A 17180-nucleotide genomic window follows, 5' to 3' on the forward strand; every position below is an offset into this window, starting at 1 on the left:
CTGTCACCATTTTTTGGGTGTAGTTCATAGGTGTGATATCTTTTGTCTCCCGGCAGCAGCTGTGGTTCAGATCACTCTGGTATCACCACATCCCATTCAGGCATTGTACGATACATGGAACAAGAATTAAAAGTACAGTGAAATACATTGTAATATGTAAATTAACTCTTTTTGTAATTCCTCAAAAAAATTGTTCAGTGGCTCAGCATTCTGAGTAATGGAAACGCAGTGTCAACATCCTTTAATATTGGAAGGAAAAGTGGTATCTTACAATGTACACACATCAAAAAAAAAGTTTTGCTTCACCCCAGTTCCCAGAACTCCTGAAGATAAAGACATTTACTGTGGATGTAGTATCACAGACACAGTCCCATAGACTGTTCAGAGATGTCACTAAACCTGCTCAAAGATGTAAACAACCATGCATGAGCAGTGCCTATTAGACAGAGGGGGTCTGACATCTGATCAGTTCCAGTCATTCCACCAGGAAGGAGGTAAATGGCTCATGTTGTCTGTAATTCAACCATGCCTAGACTGTCAATACCGCAGTTCGATCGTGTCCGCATTGTTACTTTGTGCCAGGAAGGGCTCTCAACAAGGGAAGTGTCCGGGCATCTCGGAGCGAACCAAAGCGATGTTGTTTGTACATGGAGGAGATAAAGAGAGACAGGAACTGTTGATGATGTGCCTCGCTCAGCCTGACCAAGGGCTACTACTGCAGTGAATGACCACTGCCTATGGATTATGGCTCGGAGGAACCCTGACAGCGATGCCACCATGTTGAATAATGCTTTTTGTGCAGCCACAGACCATCGTGTTAAGACTCAAACTGTGCGCAATAGGCTGAATGATGCGCAACTTCACTCCCTATGTCCATGGTGAGGTCCATCTTTGCAACCACGACACCATGCAGCACTGTACAGATGGGCCCAACAACATGCCGAATGGACTGCCCAGGATTAGCATCATGTTCCCTTCACTGATGAATGTCACATGTGCCTTCAACCAGACAATCGTCGGAGGCGTGTTTGGAGGCAACCCGGTCAGGCTGAACGCCTTAGACACACTGTCCAGCGAGTGCAGCAAGGTGGAGGCTCCCAGCTGTTTTGGGGTGGCATTATGTGGGGCCGATGTATGCCGCTGGTAGTCATGGAAAGTGCTGTAACAGCTGTATGATACATGAATGCCATCCTCCGACCAATAGTGCAACCATATCAGCAGCATATTGGCAAGGTATTCATCTTCATGGATGACAAATTGCAACCCCATCGTCCACATCTTGTGAATGACTTCCTTCAGGATAACGACATTGCGCGACTAGAGCATGTTCTCAGACGTGAACCCTATCGAATATGCCTGGGATAGGTCGAAAAGGGCTGTTTAAGGACGACGTGACCCACCAACCACTCTGTGGGATCTACGCCAAATCGCCGCTGAGGAGTGGGAAAATCTGGACCAACAGTGCCTTGAAGAACTTGTGGATAGTATGCCGCGATGAATACAGGCATGTATCAATGCAAGAGGATGTGCTACTGGGTATTAGAGGTACCGGTGTGTACAGCAATCTGGACCACCACCTCTGAAGATCTCGCTGTATGGTGGTACAACATGCAGTGTGTGGTTTTCATGAGCAATAAAAAGGGAGGAAATGATGATTATGTTGATCTCTATTCTAATTTTGTGTACAGGTTCCAGAAATCTCGGAACCGAGGTGATGTAAAACTTTTTTTGATGTATGTATTATGGCATTCACCTGTCGGCATCGCTGTTGCTCCAGCATTTTTTCTGTCATTTACCCACCTTCTGTTAGATTTTTGCCTCAGTGTTTTCTTATATCTTGGTATGCAAGAAAGAACTTTCTTGGTCCATTTACCATCCATTCACCTGGCTAAATGTCCTGCCCACCTCCTTTTCTGTTTCATTACAGCTATAATTGTGTGCCCTTCGCCCATCTGGAACCTGATCAGCGATTTGCTGTTCCACCAAGTAATTGCTAGTGTGACCCCTTTATTACTTGCTAAGTATTCAATTTTTTGTAATGATTCTCTTATTAAAAATCTATTTTATTGCCATAAGTTTAACTTTCCTGAAAATTCTGTTTAGTATACCAAAATCACTGCATTCCATTTTCATTTTTTTTTTTTTTTCTTCTGTTGATGCAGTAGTTTTTCACCCTCAACTGTCACAAATACTAAAACTTGTAAACTGGTTCTGTGACTTCATTTTTGATTTGCACTATATTCTTTTTGATATGTTGAGTATACTTTATTTTAATTGGATTTCAGGACTACTTTCAAGCTCACAAATTCATTAAGTTTATCTTCACTGGAGTCAAATAGTGCACTGTAATCCACAGAAAGTGATTCAGAATGATCCATTAACTTGTATTCCTCTTCTTTTACCCAATTTTAGCACCTGAAATCTTCCTCAGAAACTGATGAAACTAGTTTCGGTTATGTGAAATCTTATTGTCTGACTCCACTTTAATTTTGACTTTCTCACTAATCTGGAGAGATCTAATGAAAGCTGTAGACTCAACTTCTTTTTTAGTATGATATTGTAAATTGAATCAACATTGTTTTCCTCGGGGGCTGTTAGTCAAGATTTACTTGAAACTGTTGAAGCTTTCTCAAAATCTACAAATTCCAGACATTTAGCTGACAAAATGGGGTATTTTTCCAGAACAAGTATGTTTTGTCTTCTTCATACTGTTGTTGTTTCCAGTTGTTTCTCTTATCATATTTCATTGTTTCTTTTCACATCCTCTTGAAGGTATATCTTATTAGTTTTGTTAAGTTAAATATGACAAATGGAAAAACTGGTAGAAGCTGACCTCGGGGAAGATCAGTTTGGATTCTGTAGAAATGTTGGAACACACCAGGCAATACTGACCATATGATGTATCTTAGAAGATAGATTAAGGAAAGGCATTTGTAGACATAGAGAAAGCTTTTGACAATGTTGGTTGGAATACTCTCTTTCAAATTCTGAAGGTGGCAGGGGTAAAATATAGGGAGTGAAAGGCTATTTACAATTTGTACAGATACCAGACGGCAGTTATAAGAGTCGAGGGGCATGAAAGGGAAGCAGTGGTTGGGAAGGGAAGGAGACGGGGTTGTAGCCTATCCACAATGTTACTTCATTCTGTACATTGAGTAAGCAGTAAAGGAAACAAAAGAAAAATTTGGAGTAGGAATTAAAATCCATGGAGAAGAGATAAAAACTTTGAGGTTTGCCGATGACATTGTAATTCTGTCGGAGACAGCAAAGGACCTGGAAGAGCAGCTGAACGGAATGGACAGTGTCTTGAAAGGATATAAGATGAACATCAACAAGAGCAAAATGAGGATAATGGAATGTAGTCGAATTAAGTCGGGTGATGCTGAGGGAATTAGTTTAGGAAATGAGACACTTAAAGTAGTAAAGGAGTTTTTCTATTTGGGGAGCAAAGTAACTGATGATGGTCGACATAGAGAGGATATAAAATTAGACTGGCAATGGCAAGGAAAGCATTTCTGAAGAAGAGAAATTTGTTAACATCGAGTATAGATTTAAGTGTCAGGAATGGAATTCGTTTCTGAAAGTATTTGTATGGAGTGTAGCTATGTATGGAAGGAAACATGGATGAGAAACAGTTTGGACAAGAAGAGGATAGAATGCTGAAGATTAGATGGGTAGATCACATAACTAATGAGGAGGTATTGAATAGAATTGGGGAGAAGAGAAATTTGTGGCACAACTTGACTAGAGGAAGAGATCAGTTGGTAGGACATGTTCTGAGGCATCAAGGGATCACCAGTTTAGTATTGGAGGTAGTATGGAGGGTAAAAATCGTAGAGGGAGACCAAGAGATGAATACACTAAGCAGATTCAGAAAGCTGTAGGTTGCATTAGGTACTGGGAGATGAAGTAGCTTGCATAGGATAGAGTAGCATGGAGAACTGCATCAAACCAGTCTCTGGACTGAAGACCACAACAACAAGAAGTATAATATGTTCTGTGATGATCATATTATTGTCTCCAGAATGAGATTTTCACTCTGCAGTGGAGTGTGTGCTGATATGAAACTTCCTGGCAGATTAAAACTGTGTGCCGGACCGAGACTCGAACTCAGGACCTTTGCCTTTCGCGGGCAAGTGCTCTACCAACTGAGCTACCCAAGCACGACTCACGTCCCATCCTCACAGCTTTACTTCTGCCAGTACCTCGCCTCCTACCTTCCAAACTTTACAGAAGCTCCGGATATGCCGAGTCACAGACAGGCACAATAAAAAGGCTGTCACAAAGTAAGATTACAGCCGACAAGGCCTTTGTCAAAAATAGACCACACACACACTCACACACACGTGACCACAGCCTTAGGTAGCTGAAGCCTGACTAATGACAAACTTTGTCACCATCACTGTTATTGTTTAATGCTTTTCTTGCAACCTGCACTTAGTATGCTCACTACTGTTAAAAATGTTATTTTAGCCTTCACGAGAGAAACACACACATGCAAAAATGAGTTTACTTCCCCAATTGATGTTACAAGCTTATTAGAAGTCTGCTCTGTACATTTCTGTGAACTTTGTAAAATTTGCAAGAAAGCCCTGATGCTACAGTTCACTTCATGCCCTTTATCACCGCTGCCAATCTTCATGATCTACAGTGTGTGGTGCAAAGTATATACGCGAGTTGTGTACGTAGTTGCGGCAACTGTATCATATTAGATTTGAACACAGAAGTCTTTAAAATGTTCTATTGCAAAAATCCTTGTTCTATTTCCGTGTGACATCTCTGTCATAGCACATCATCTGCATGAAAAGTATATTTTCAGCACTTCACAAAATGCTTTTCCCCTTCCTGCACTCCCGTCATTGAAGGGCCACTCCCTCCTCTCCACACATCCAGTAGGTGAGCTCACTTTCCATGTGTTAGTGTGGTGTGGTGTCTGCACTGGCTATTGGGTGACTTAACAAGTCATCAGCCAATAAGATTTCACTAGCTGGGAACAGACAACTTTTCCCCAGTTACGACAGACCATATTCTTCGAAACTCGGTGTTTGAATGTAAAAGGTTGATAATTGATATTGTTGCTGAATGCAGTACAGTGGAAATACGTGCAAAAAAGATGAGACTGACTTATAAGTGACACAAGAAAAGGTGGTGGCTGGGCCCCTTCATCATTTATTTTCTCAGTTTGGAACACTTCACGTTGACTGTCTTGTTTTTTCATTACTGCTGCAACCTACCAGTAATTATATCATAATAGTGCGGTGAACTTTGTGGCAAAGTTGGGATACAATATTAGCACATCTTGCATTCATTATTTTTGCTGGAATTTCATCCCATCCCACAGATCTTAAATTCTTTAGGGATTTTATAATGCTAGCCACTTTATGGCAGGATAAATGAGTAAATTTAACTACTCCTGATCTGTGTTGCATTATATTGGGATTTATGTGAGGAGGAGATATATCATGAGTCTTCTTTGACATTATAAAGTATCTGTTGAATTCTTCACAGAGCTATCTGGAGTTCGTTACAATTTCCCCATCAATTTCTAATTTAGGATTAAAATGATTACCTTTCTCATCACCTGTTTCAGTCTTGACAGTCTACCATACAGCTTTTGATTTATTTGTATCATTTGAGAAGTATTTACTGTTTGCCTTTTGTTTTGACAGTTTTACTACTCTCTCAAATATTCTGTTTAATTTGTTCACAAACATGACAAACTCTGCATCATGGCTATTCTTTGCTTCCATATGCAGCGCTGATGCCTTCAGTTATGTACGAGTTTGTTCTACTTCGCCATGGGCTGTTAAGAAGGGAAGACATTTGTTGCCAATACATGAATTGTGATACAAAGGCATTAGCGTTCACTGAGCACTGTTTACTGAATAACCAGGAAGTTTTATTTAGTGTCGAAACGAGTGTATTCACATTTCATTGGCTTGAGTTCCTGACTCATTTCACTGTATATGTTTTATCAAAATTTAACAATGAGATAAAAAAGGCTGAATGGTCAAATATTCCAGTGGAAAATCCAGGATGGAATGTAACAATATAATGAAAAGGAAAGTTGCTACTCGCCATATAGTGAAGATGCTGAGTCGTGGACAGACACAGCAAAATGACTATCACAAATAAAGCTTCCGGCCAGTAAGGCCTTCATTAAAAACAAGCACACACATGTGTGCGCACACGCGTGCGCGCATGCGCGCGCGCACACATGCGCACACGCGTGCGCGCATGCGCGCGCGCGCACACACACACACACACACGCACGCACACACACACACACACACACACACACAGTGAGACTGCAGTCTCAGATAACTGAAGCTGCACTGTGAGCAGCAGTACCACTGCATGACAGGAGTGGCAACTGGGTTGGGGTAAGGAGTAGGCTGGGGTGGGAAAGGGGAGGGGTAGTTCGGTAGGGGTGGCAGACAGTTAAGTGCTGCTGGTGAGCATGCAGGGATGAGGTGGAGATAAGGTAGCACAGCTATGTGCAGTCGGGAGGTTAGTGGGATGGCAGGGGGAGAGGTGGGGAGGGGAGGGGGGTAGCGGAAAAGGAGAGAAGTAAAAAGACTGGGTGTGAAGGTGGAATGAGGGCTGAGTAGTGCTGGAATGGGAACAGGGAACAAGGAAGGAGCTGGATGGGTGAGGACAATGACTAACGAAGGTTGAGGCCAGGAGAGTTATGGGAACGTAGGATATATTGCAGGGAAAGTTCCCACCTGTTCAATTCAGAAAAGTTGGTGTTGGTGGGAAGGGTCCATATGGCATAGGCTGTGAAGCACTCACTGAAATGGAGTAGTCATGTTTGGCAGCGTTCTCAGCAACAGGGTGATCCACTTGTTTCTTGGGCACAGTTTGTCGATGGCCATTCATGCTGACAACAGCTCGTTGGTTGTCATGTCCACATAGAAGGCAGCACAGTGGTTGCAGCTTAGCTTATAGATCACATGACTGGTTTCAGATGTAGTCCTGCCTTTGATGGGATAGGTGATGTTTGTGACTGGACTGGAGTAGGTGGTGGTGGTGGTGGTGGTGGTGGTGGTGGTGGTGGTAGGATGTATGGGACAGGCCTTGCATCTAGGTCTATTAGAGGCGTATGAGACATGAGGTAAGGGGTTGGGTGTAGGAGTCATATAGGGATGGACGAGTATATTGTGTAGGTTTGGTGCATGACGGAACACCACTGTGTGAGGGGTGGGAAGGATAGAGGGCAGGACATTTCTCATTTCATGACAAGATGAGAGGTAGTCGAAACCCTGGCGGATAATGTAATTTAGTTGCTCCGGTTCTGGATGGAACTGAGTTAAGAGGGGAAACCTCCTCTGTGGCTGGACAATGGGACATTGCGAGGTGATGGGACTCTGGAAAGATAAGGCATGCGAGATCTGTTTTTGTACAAGGCTGGATGGATAAATACAGTCTGTGAAGGGTTCAGTGTGACCCTCAATATATTTTGAGAGGATCTGCTCATCACTGCAGATGCGATGACCACGGGTGGCTAGGCTGTATGGAAAGGACTTCTTGGTATGGAACGGGTGGCAGCTGTCGAAGTTGAGTTATTGCTGTTAATTAGTTGGATTGATATGGACAGAGGTACTGATATAGCCATCTTTGAGATGGAGGCCAACATCTAGGAAGGTGGCTTGTTGGGTTGAGTAGGACCAGGTGAAGCAAATGGGGGAAAAGTTGTTGAGGTTCTGGAGGAATGTAGGTAGGATGTCCTCACCCTCGATCTAGATTGCAAAGATGTCATCAGCAAATCTGAACCAGGTGTGGTGTTTAGGATTCTGGGTGTTTAGGAAGGACTCCTCTAGTGGTGTATGAATAAGTTGGCATAGGATGGTGTCATGCGGATGACCATAGCTGTACCCCAGATTTGTTTGTAGGTAATACCTTCAAAGGAGAAGTAATTGTGAGTGAGGATATAGTTGGTCATGGCAACTATGGAGGAGATTGTTGGTCTGGAATTGGGAAAGGTAGTGTTCAATGGCGGTAAGGCAATGGGCATTAGGAATGTTAGTGTAAAGGGAAGTGGCATCAATAGTGACAAGCAGGGCACCATGTAGTGAAGGGACAGGAACTGTGGAGAATCAGTGAAGGAAACTAACTAACCAGCAGCAATACCTCCACTTAGACAGCTGCCACCCATTCCATACCAAGAATTCCCTTCCATACAGCCTAGCCAACCAAGGTAGTCGCATCTGCAGTGATGAGTAGTCCCTCTCGCAATATAAGTGTGTCTCACCGAAGCCTTCACAGACCGTGATTACCCTCCCAACCTAGTCCAAAAACAAATCTCTTGTGCCTTATCCTTCCAGTCTCCCACCACCTACCAAAGTCCCACTGTCCAGCCACAGAGGAGCTTTACCCTCATAACTCAGTACCACCCAGAACTCTCCTTTTCTGCTACCCCTCCTCACCTTTCCCCTGCTGTCCTTTTAACCTCCCAACTGCACATAGCTGCCCTACCTTATCTCCACCTCGTCCCTCCATGCTCGCCAGCAGCACTTCACTGTCCACCACCCCTACCCTTCCACCTCTTCCCCTCCTCTTCCCAGCCACCTCCTTACTCCCACTCAGTTGCCACTCCCATCATGCACTGATGCTGCTGCTTGTAGTGCGAGTATTTTTGTTGTGCCTATTTGTAACTCAGCATCTCCACTATATGGTGAGTAGCAACTTTCCTTTTTATTATATTGTTAAGGTCTAATATGAACTTATCTGTAGCAAAATAATTTGTACTGCTCACTATATTATCTATACATGTTGCAGAAGATTGTTACTCTAGTGTACTCACTGAAACTAATGTTAGGCCATGTGTCGGCAACAAGTCCTTCAGAGAAATGGCAAGTCTGTCATCTTCTATATCTGTTGAAATCAGTAAGAATTATGGCCAACCTACTCAGCAACATTTCAAATTTGTATAGAAATGCTCATGTGGCTGAATAGGAAGGTATAAGATATATGCTGATACTGAATACTCAGTATTCTAACATTTTGTTTTTGAGCAAAGTAGGATGCAGCAGACTCATAGTAACAATTGTAATGCTAGGTCGGGAGTAAAGTCAAGCAGAAAGAAGAGAGTCCTGCTGTTAGGTAGCAGTCATGGGAGAAGTGTAGGCCAGTTGCTACAGGATAGACTAAGAGGCAAGTACCAGGTCACAAGCATTGTGAAACCTAGTGCTAAGCTTAGCCATGTTACAGAAAACCTTGGGGCCTTGTGCAAAGATCGTGATGGTGAGGACCATTTCTTATAGTGGGAGGAGCAGCAAACAGCCTGGCTAACAATTCAAACTAGTACTTTTTGCAGATGACACGATTGTTGTAATAAATCCCATTCCAGAAAAAGAAGCTGAAGATATTGTCAAGGATGTCTTTGAAAGAATTATTAAGTGGTTCTCAGAAAATGGACTCTCCCTTAATTTTGAAAAAACTCACTATATCCAGTTCTGTACACCAAATAGAGCCATACTGACAATTGATGTAGCACATGAACTGGGCTCAGTTAACAGGGTAGATTTCTCCAAATTTTTGGGTGTTCACATTGATGACAACTTGAACTGGAGGAAGCATATTACTGAGCTTCTCAAACAATTAAGTTAAGCTTCTTTCGCTCTTCGTATAATTGCTAGTCTTGGTAATAAACAGACCAGCCTCCTAACGTGCTTTGCATTCCACTCAATAATGTTTTATGGAATAGTTTTCTGGTGTAACTCACCACTTAGATGTAAAGTATTGATTGCACAAGAGAGAGCAGTGAGAATAATTAGTGGTGTTCACCCAAGGACATCATGTAGGCACCTGTTCAAGGAGTTAGGTATTTTAACTGCACCATCAGAGTACATATATTCGCTAATGAAATTCATTATAAATAATCCATCTCAATTTGCGAAGAACAGTGATGCTCATATGTGCAACACTAGAGGGAAAAATGACCTTTCCTATCTGTTATTAAAGCTGTCAGTTGCTCAAAAAGTAGTACATCATTGAGCAACAAAAATCTTTGATCATTTGCCCAACAACATAAAGTGTCTGTCAGGTAGCAGATCAAGTCTTAAATCTAGCTTAAAATCATTTCTTTTGGTCAACTCCTTCTATTCCATGGAAGAGTTTCATTTTCAGAAATGGTAAAAAAAAAAAAATTGTACCTCTAAATGTAGTTGCATGTGTAGAACTAAAAATTGCAGTAATATTAATATTAGCACTATTCATGTGTATATATATATATATATATATATATATATATATATATATATATATATATATATATCTTACTTGTTCCATATCATATCGATAAAATAATCATAAAAATGGTGTACGGAACATGACATAACTAAAATAAACTAAACTAAAGCAGCTTTCAGTTAGTATTTCCTTGTTCAAGCAATTTAAATCTTGTCTGACTGCAAAACTTAGTGTCTGCTTTACTAGAATGCTTGATATTAACAGAATCTTCCGTTGGTTCTTGGTTGAACAACATTATAATAAATGAAAAGCACCAGTTCACTTTTGTTCTCCAATATGACTTTTATTGTTAACTGGTTTTCGGATTACAAGGTTTTTTTTTAAATAGCTATGTTCAAACATCTTTGCAATGAAAAAGTAAAAACTGAACAGTACATAAATAACAATGGAGTAGACAGCGAAACCTTTAGCACAAAATAGGAATAGCATGCTTACATAACAGTTTCTATTAATAAACAAAACTAATAAAATAAAATAAAATTAGTACTAGACAAGGGTGCATCAGGAGGTTGAACTACACTCCTGGAAATTGAAATAAGAACACCGTGAATTCATTGTCCCAGGAAGGGGAAACTTTATTGACACATTCCTGGGGTCAGATACATCACATGATCACACTGACAGAACCACAGGCACATAGACACAGGCAACAGAGCATGCACAATGTCGGCACTAGTACAGTGTATATCCACCTTTCGCAGCAATGCAGGCTGCTATTCTCCCATGGAGACGATCGTAGAGATGCTGGATGTAGTCCTGTGGAACGGCTTGCCATACCATTTCCACCTGGCGCCTCAGTTGGACCAGCGTTCGTGCTGGACGTGCAGACCGCGTGAGACGACGCTTCATCCAGTCCCAAACATGCTCAATGGGGGACAGATCCGGAGATCTTGCTGGCCAGGGTAGTTGACTTACACCTTCTAGAGCATGTTGGGTGGCACGGGATACATGCGGACGTGCATTGTCCTGTTGGAACAGCAAGTTCCCTTGCCGGTCTAGGAATGGTAGAACGATGGGTTCGATGACGGTTTGGATGTACCGTGCACTATTCAGTGTCCCCTCGACGATCACCAGTGGTGTACGGCCAGTGTAGGAGATCGCTCCCCACACCATGATGCCGGGTGTTGGCCCTGTGTGCCTCGGTCGTATGCAGTCCTGATTGTGGCGTTCACCTGCACGGCGCCAAACACGCATACGACCATCATTGGCACCAAGGCAGAAGCGACTCTCATCGCTGAAGACGACACGTCTCCATTCGTCCCTCCATTCACGCCTGTCGCGACACCACTGGAGGCGGGCTGCACGATGTTGGGGCGTGAGTGGAAGACGGCCTAACGGTGTGCGGGACCGTAGCCCAGCTTCATGGAGACGGTTGCGAATGGTCCTCGCCGATACCCCAGGAGCAACAGTGTCCCTAATTTGCTGGGAAGTGGCGGTGCGGTCCCCTATGGCACTGCGTAGGATCCTATGGTCTTGGCGTGCGTCGCTGCGGTCCGGTCCCAGGTCGACGGGCACGTGCACCTTCCGCCGACCACTGGCGACAACATCGATGTACTGTGGAGACTTCACGCCCCACGTGTTGAGCAATTCGGCGGTACGTCCACCCGGCCTCCCGCATGCCCACTGTACGCCCTCGCTCAAAGTCCGTCAACTGCACATACGGTTCATGTCCACGCTGTCGCGGCATGCTACCAGTGTTAAAGACTGCGATGGAGCTCCGTATGCCACGGCAAACTGGCTGACACTGACGGCGGCAGTGCACAAATGCTGCGCAGCTAGCGCCATTCGACGGCCAACACCGCGGTTTCTGGTGTGTCCGCTGTGCCGTGCATGTGATCATTGCTTGTATAGCCCTCTCGCAGTGTCCGGAGCAAGTATGGTGGGTCTGACACACCGGTGTCAATGTGTTCTTTTTTCCATTTCCAGGAGTGTATGTCTGAAGATGGCCTTGTAAGTCGAAAACTGGTTAACAATAAAAGTAATATTGTAGTACAAAAGCAAACTGGTGCTTTTCATTTATTAGATTGCTTAATCGCCCAACCCGTTCCAGCTCCCCTACAAATTCATTTAAGCATATAACTTTAACAGAATTTGTCCTCCAGAAATAGTCTCAATTGATATAGCTTATTCATCATTCCTACTGATAAGCCATCTATGTTAAGGTGCATTATGAACTTGTTTACAAATTAAATCAAGCACAGAATCATTGAATTGATCGATGTATCAGCTACCTGGGTTTGTCTTAAGTTCTAAATTGCATTCCCATATTATTTTGTTTCCTTTGGACTGAATTCCATGTCATTTGGTCCACTCAATTAGTTTCCCTGGGTTAGTTGTTAAAACTTGTGTGTGAATGTGAGAGTCAGTGAGAAGGGAAGAGTAGAGTAAAAATTTACTTCGTGCTTAGAAATACCTTAATACATCATTACAGACATTGGAACTGACATAAGGTTGCTAATTGTCATTAAAATTATAGATACATGGCATAACACACTGTACACCATGTAGCCATAATTTTACTGACAATTACCAACTTTGTCAGTTCTGATGTCTATAATTTTATATGATTTAAATATTGTCTTCCTATGAAGTATTTTATATGACAAGCATATGTTGCTCTTAAATCTGTTCACCTGTTACTACATGTAATTGTTTGGATTTTCTGATAAAGACACCCATAGTTCGTGTTGAAGCCAGTTGGCTGTGTCATACATATCGTACAATTTCTGTATTGGTCTAGCTATGTTTAGACTTGCTGATTCACGACAGAAACTTGTTATGGAAAAGGCCGAAGAGGAAGAGGAGGAGGAGGAGAAATACACAGGCTTTTGCAACATGTTCACTCTATCTAGTGGCCAACACGGGAACCATAAGCTAGTGAAAGGGAATGTAGTGGGAAATCAGGAAACTACAACTGTAATGTTTCACTTGGTGGACTTTTAGACAGGGATTCCGTTCCCATAATTTTATGGACATCTGCCCCAAAATATGCATTACGAAATAGAAAGATGGTTTCTGCAACACTTGATCTTCAGTCCATGTTGTTTATATCCTTGTCAGCATTAGCAGTTTAAATTTTGAAGAGTAACTTACTTGATACTAGATGAGAATTCTTCACTTAATGTACTTCCTGTTTTTCTTTTTGCAGAGCACCAACTCAGAAAGCTGCCCGCCGTGCTTCCCAAAATCTGCTCAGGAGCGCATGCAGTCATTTCATGAACGTAAAGCACGTCTTATAGAAAATGCTCGTCAGAAGTACATAGAAAAACATGGTTTGAAAATGGGACTTAACTGTTAAGCAAGACTTCAATGGCCAGTTCAGTTATCTACCAAATGGTGACAGAAAATGTTGTTCTGTGGACATAAAATCACAGTGTCTTAGGAAAATCCTGGTCATGAGAGACTGACTTTTTTATGTAGAGTGTTGTACAGCCACTTGTAAATATTGTATGAAAGTCATGTACCTCTTTAGTGTTAAATGGCAATTGCTGCTATTTTGGGATCTCTTGGAAGACAATACTGAAAATCGATTGAATGAAATTACACTGCTTGCAGTCTTCTTGTATGGATGTGAAGAATGCTAGTGGGGAATAAAAATTGTACTTAGATTACCCTGCATCGTCATAAGCATATAACAGAAAGAAAAATAATACATATTGAATGGAAAATTAATTTTAAATTTTAATCATGGATTTCTTGTCTTAAGCTAATGCACAACTGATTTTGTACTGATGCCGGAAGTAATTATGCATTTTTCAGATATTATTGATTTATTACTTGTACTTCTGTAAAACAGAATAAAATGTGTAGAACATTTTTCTTACAATGTAAGAAATATAATACAGTATCTAATTTTGGTTGCAGACATCAACACTACTGTAATATTGCTAAGCATAACAAGGGACCGAGTACATGTATGAAATTGGGCGGTTAAATGGCAAATAAGAAATATGCACAGAAAAATACCTTCTTCCGTTAACACAAAATAAATTCTCTCTAAATAAAAAGCTATATGCAGTTTCAAAATTTGTATAGATTCTTTTCACGGTCTGATATATTGTTAAAAGGATATTTTTGCACTGAAAATAATTGATTTTAGTTTTTAGTTTTCAAGAATGAAATTGTAATGAAATAACTGTTTAAAGAAAATGAGTTGCCGTTGAGCTCACCTGTGAGATAAAAGCCTTCTGGCTACAATCATTGCAATGAAAATAGCAGGCTTCTGATGTTTGACTTCTTTGTGACAGATTCTAGAGGGGACAAAAGCAGGCAAGAGTATTTTTTAGTGCTATTGCTATTGCTTGCACATATGGCACTGCTTTTCCTTCCTAAATACAGTGCTATCTCAACATTGAAATGTGTTGACAAAGGCAAGGAAGATAGTCACAAATTGAAGCAGAAGTCGCAAATTTGATTTATTCTGTTCCCTGTAAAATAATGAAAATAATTCAGTACCTTCAATTAAGGTTATTGCTATCTAAAAGAAATTAATTTAATGGTCCTTCTACATTTCAGATTGCATTTGTAAGAGGTTGTCAAGTGTAACAAAATGCTGTGTTGCCTAAAAGTTAAAATCTGTTGTTACAATAATTCAAATAACTTTCAAAAGTTCGTAAAGAGCATATAAGTAATAATGACTGTTACTGTTAGTACAAGTTGTTATCTTAATTGCCGGCCGGTGTGGCCGTGCGGTTAAAGGCGCTTCAGTCTGGGACCGCGTGACCGCTACGGTCGCAGGTTCGAATCCTGCCTCGGGCATGGATGTGTGTGATGTCCTTAGGTTAGTTAGGTTTAATTAGTTCTAAGTTCTAGGCGACTGATGACCTCAGAAGTTAAGTCGCATAGTGCTCAGAGCCATTTGAACCATTTTGTTATCTTAATTGCTGTCTCGGATGAAGGTTAACAGCAATTATATAAGCAATTGCTCTGTTCCATTTGACACCAGTCAATTAAAATAAAACAACAAAGACAATATGTAATTTAGAAATTGGCTCTTTGTTGAACTATTAGAGAGCCTAGAAACTTTTATTTAAATACTTTATAGTTCATTTCTCTTACTTTTTTGTACTGACTAATCGATCAGTTTGTCATCATGATGTTGAAAATGTTCCAAAGAATGTGTGAATACTGTGAGGAAACATACTGTCTCCCCCCCCAGCTGTTTACCCACCCGTCGCCACCTTCTCTCTGTGAAGGAGGCAAATTTGTCACATTTTAGTGCCATAATGTCCAGCCATTTGAAAAATTATCTTTTGGTAAGCATAAATTTTTTAGCCTGTGGTCAGTTGCTGCTGGTATGATGTATAGAAATTGATTATGTACTTGATTTAGAGCTATTTCATGTTCGTGTTCAAGTGGCTCTGTATTAAATTTCTCTACTGTACATAATGGCATGTAAGAATACTTTTGTAGTGAGTAGTTTTGTGCTGTGATAAGAGAGCCAAAAAAGGGAGGAAGGAAAAGAGAAACAGTGAAATGCTTTTTGTGGAAAATGAAAGTTTTCTGCATATGGATGCCGTATGCTATGTATGTATGAGTACTGAACAAAGCAGATGTGAAAATTTTTCAGCAGTGTATCAATTGTATGAAAAAGAATACAACCAGATTTATTACTGTGAATGAGATGTAGATCCACAACACCATGTTAGCATAGAAACAGCTGTGTAATCAGTGATTGGCAAAATCATTTCACATCTCTTGCACTATGGTTTACAACCCATTGTTACTGTAGTACATGTACAAAGTAAATGTTCTCCCCATTTTTCTTTGTATTGGATTGCCTTTTGGGTTGTTGGTTGCAAGCTTAATTCTTGTGTTATTACTTCGTTTCTAATTTTGTCTTTCCTAGTACGGCATTTCACAGATCTTCAGATTTCAGTTTTTATGCTTCTGTTTCCCATAATTCTTTATTTCCCAGCATCCAACTTTCTGCCACATACAATAAACCAGGACATGACTAAAATTTTGAGTTGTCTCTTTCCTTATTTTACATACAACTGTTCTCTTTATTGTATCACATACACCAATCAGCGAGAACATTATGACCACCAACCTAATACCCAGTATACCTAATTATCTTAAATTGTGCGGAGGGGGATGATGAGCTCTGATGCCACATTCATTAACATCCCAGATGTGTTAGACTGGGTTCAGATCTGGTGACTTGGGGGGGGGGAGGGGGGGCAGCACATAATTTGGAAGTCGCCACTGTGTCTCAAACCACTCCATCACACTCTTGGTCTTGTTACACGGTGCGTTATCTTGTTGAAAAATGCTGCTGCTTTTGGGAAACACGATCATCATGAAGGTGTATACACGGTCCGCAACCAGTGTAAGATATTACATCGCCATCATGCTGCCTTGCATGAGCTCCACTGGATCCACAGATACTCAAGTGAATGTTCTCTTGAGCATAATGGAGCTACCGGCAGCATGTCTCCATCCCGCAGTACAGGTGTCGAGGAGCTATTCCTCGTGAAAACGATGGATTCACACCCTCCCATTGACATGATGAAGGTTTCAGAATTCATCAGACCATGTAACATTCTGCCACTGTACCAATGTCCAGTGTCGATGGTCAAGTGCCCATTTCAATCTTAGTTACCGATGCTGTGGTGTTGACATTCACACGTGCATGGGTTGTCGGCTTTGGAGGCCATTGTTAAGAGTGTTCAGTACACTGTGTGTTCACGCACTTTAACTCTGTCCAACATGAAAATCTGATGTTAATTCTCCCACAGTTTGCTGCCTCTCCTGTTTTACCTGTCTGCCCAGCCCTACAACATCTGTGAGAGGGGTGGCTACCCATACCCATTGTGTCTGGACATGGTTTCACCTTGGTTTTGCCACATGGTGAAGGCACTCACCATAGCACTCCTGCAGTTTCCAAACTGCTTGTGCCAAGCCTCCGGGCCATCACAACCTGC

At 41.6% G+C, this 17180-nt stretch overlaps 1 protein-coding gene across 1 annotated transcript in view; it reads left to right on the plus strand.

Moving 5' to 3' along the window:
- The window catches only part of LOC126252010 (lipid droplet-regulating VLDL assembly factor AUP1-like), a 110977-nt gene extending 96697 nt beyond the window's left edge, over positions 1-14280 (plus strand). Inside the window, exon 9 of the mRNA XM_049952794.1 lies at positions 13403-14280. Within this exon, the coding sequence (XP_049808751.1) occupies positions 13403-13552 (150 nt within the window). The 3' untranslated portion in view covers positions 13553-14280. The remainder of the gene's footprint in view (positions 1-13402) is intronic.
- Positions 14281-17180: the final 2900 nt, after the last annotated feature.

This window comes from Schistocerca nitens, chromosome 4 (assembly GCF_023898315.1).
Source record: "Schistocerca nitens isolate TAMUIC-IGC-003100 chromosome 4, iqSchNite1.1, whole genome shotgun sequence".
In the NCBI taxonomy this organism is placed as follows: Eukaryota; Metazoa; Arthropoda; class Insecta; order Orthoptera; family Acrididae; genus Schistocerca; species Schistocerca nitens.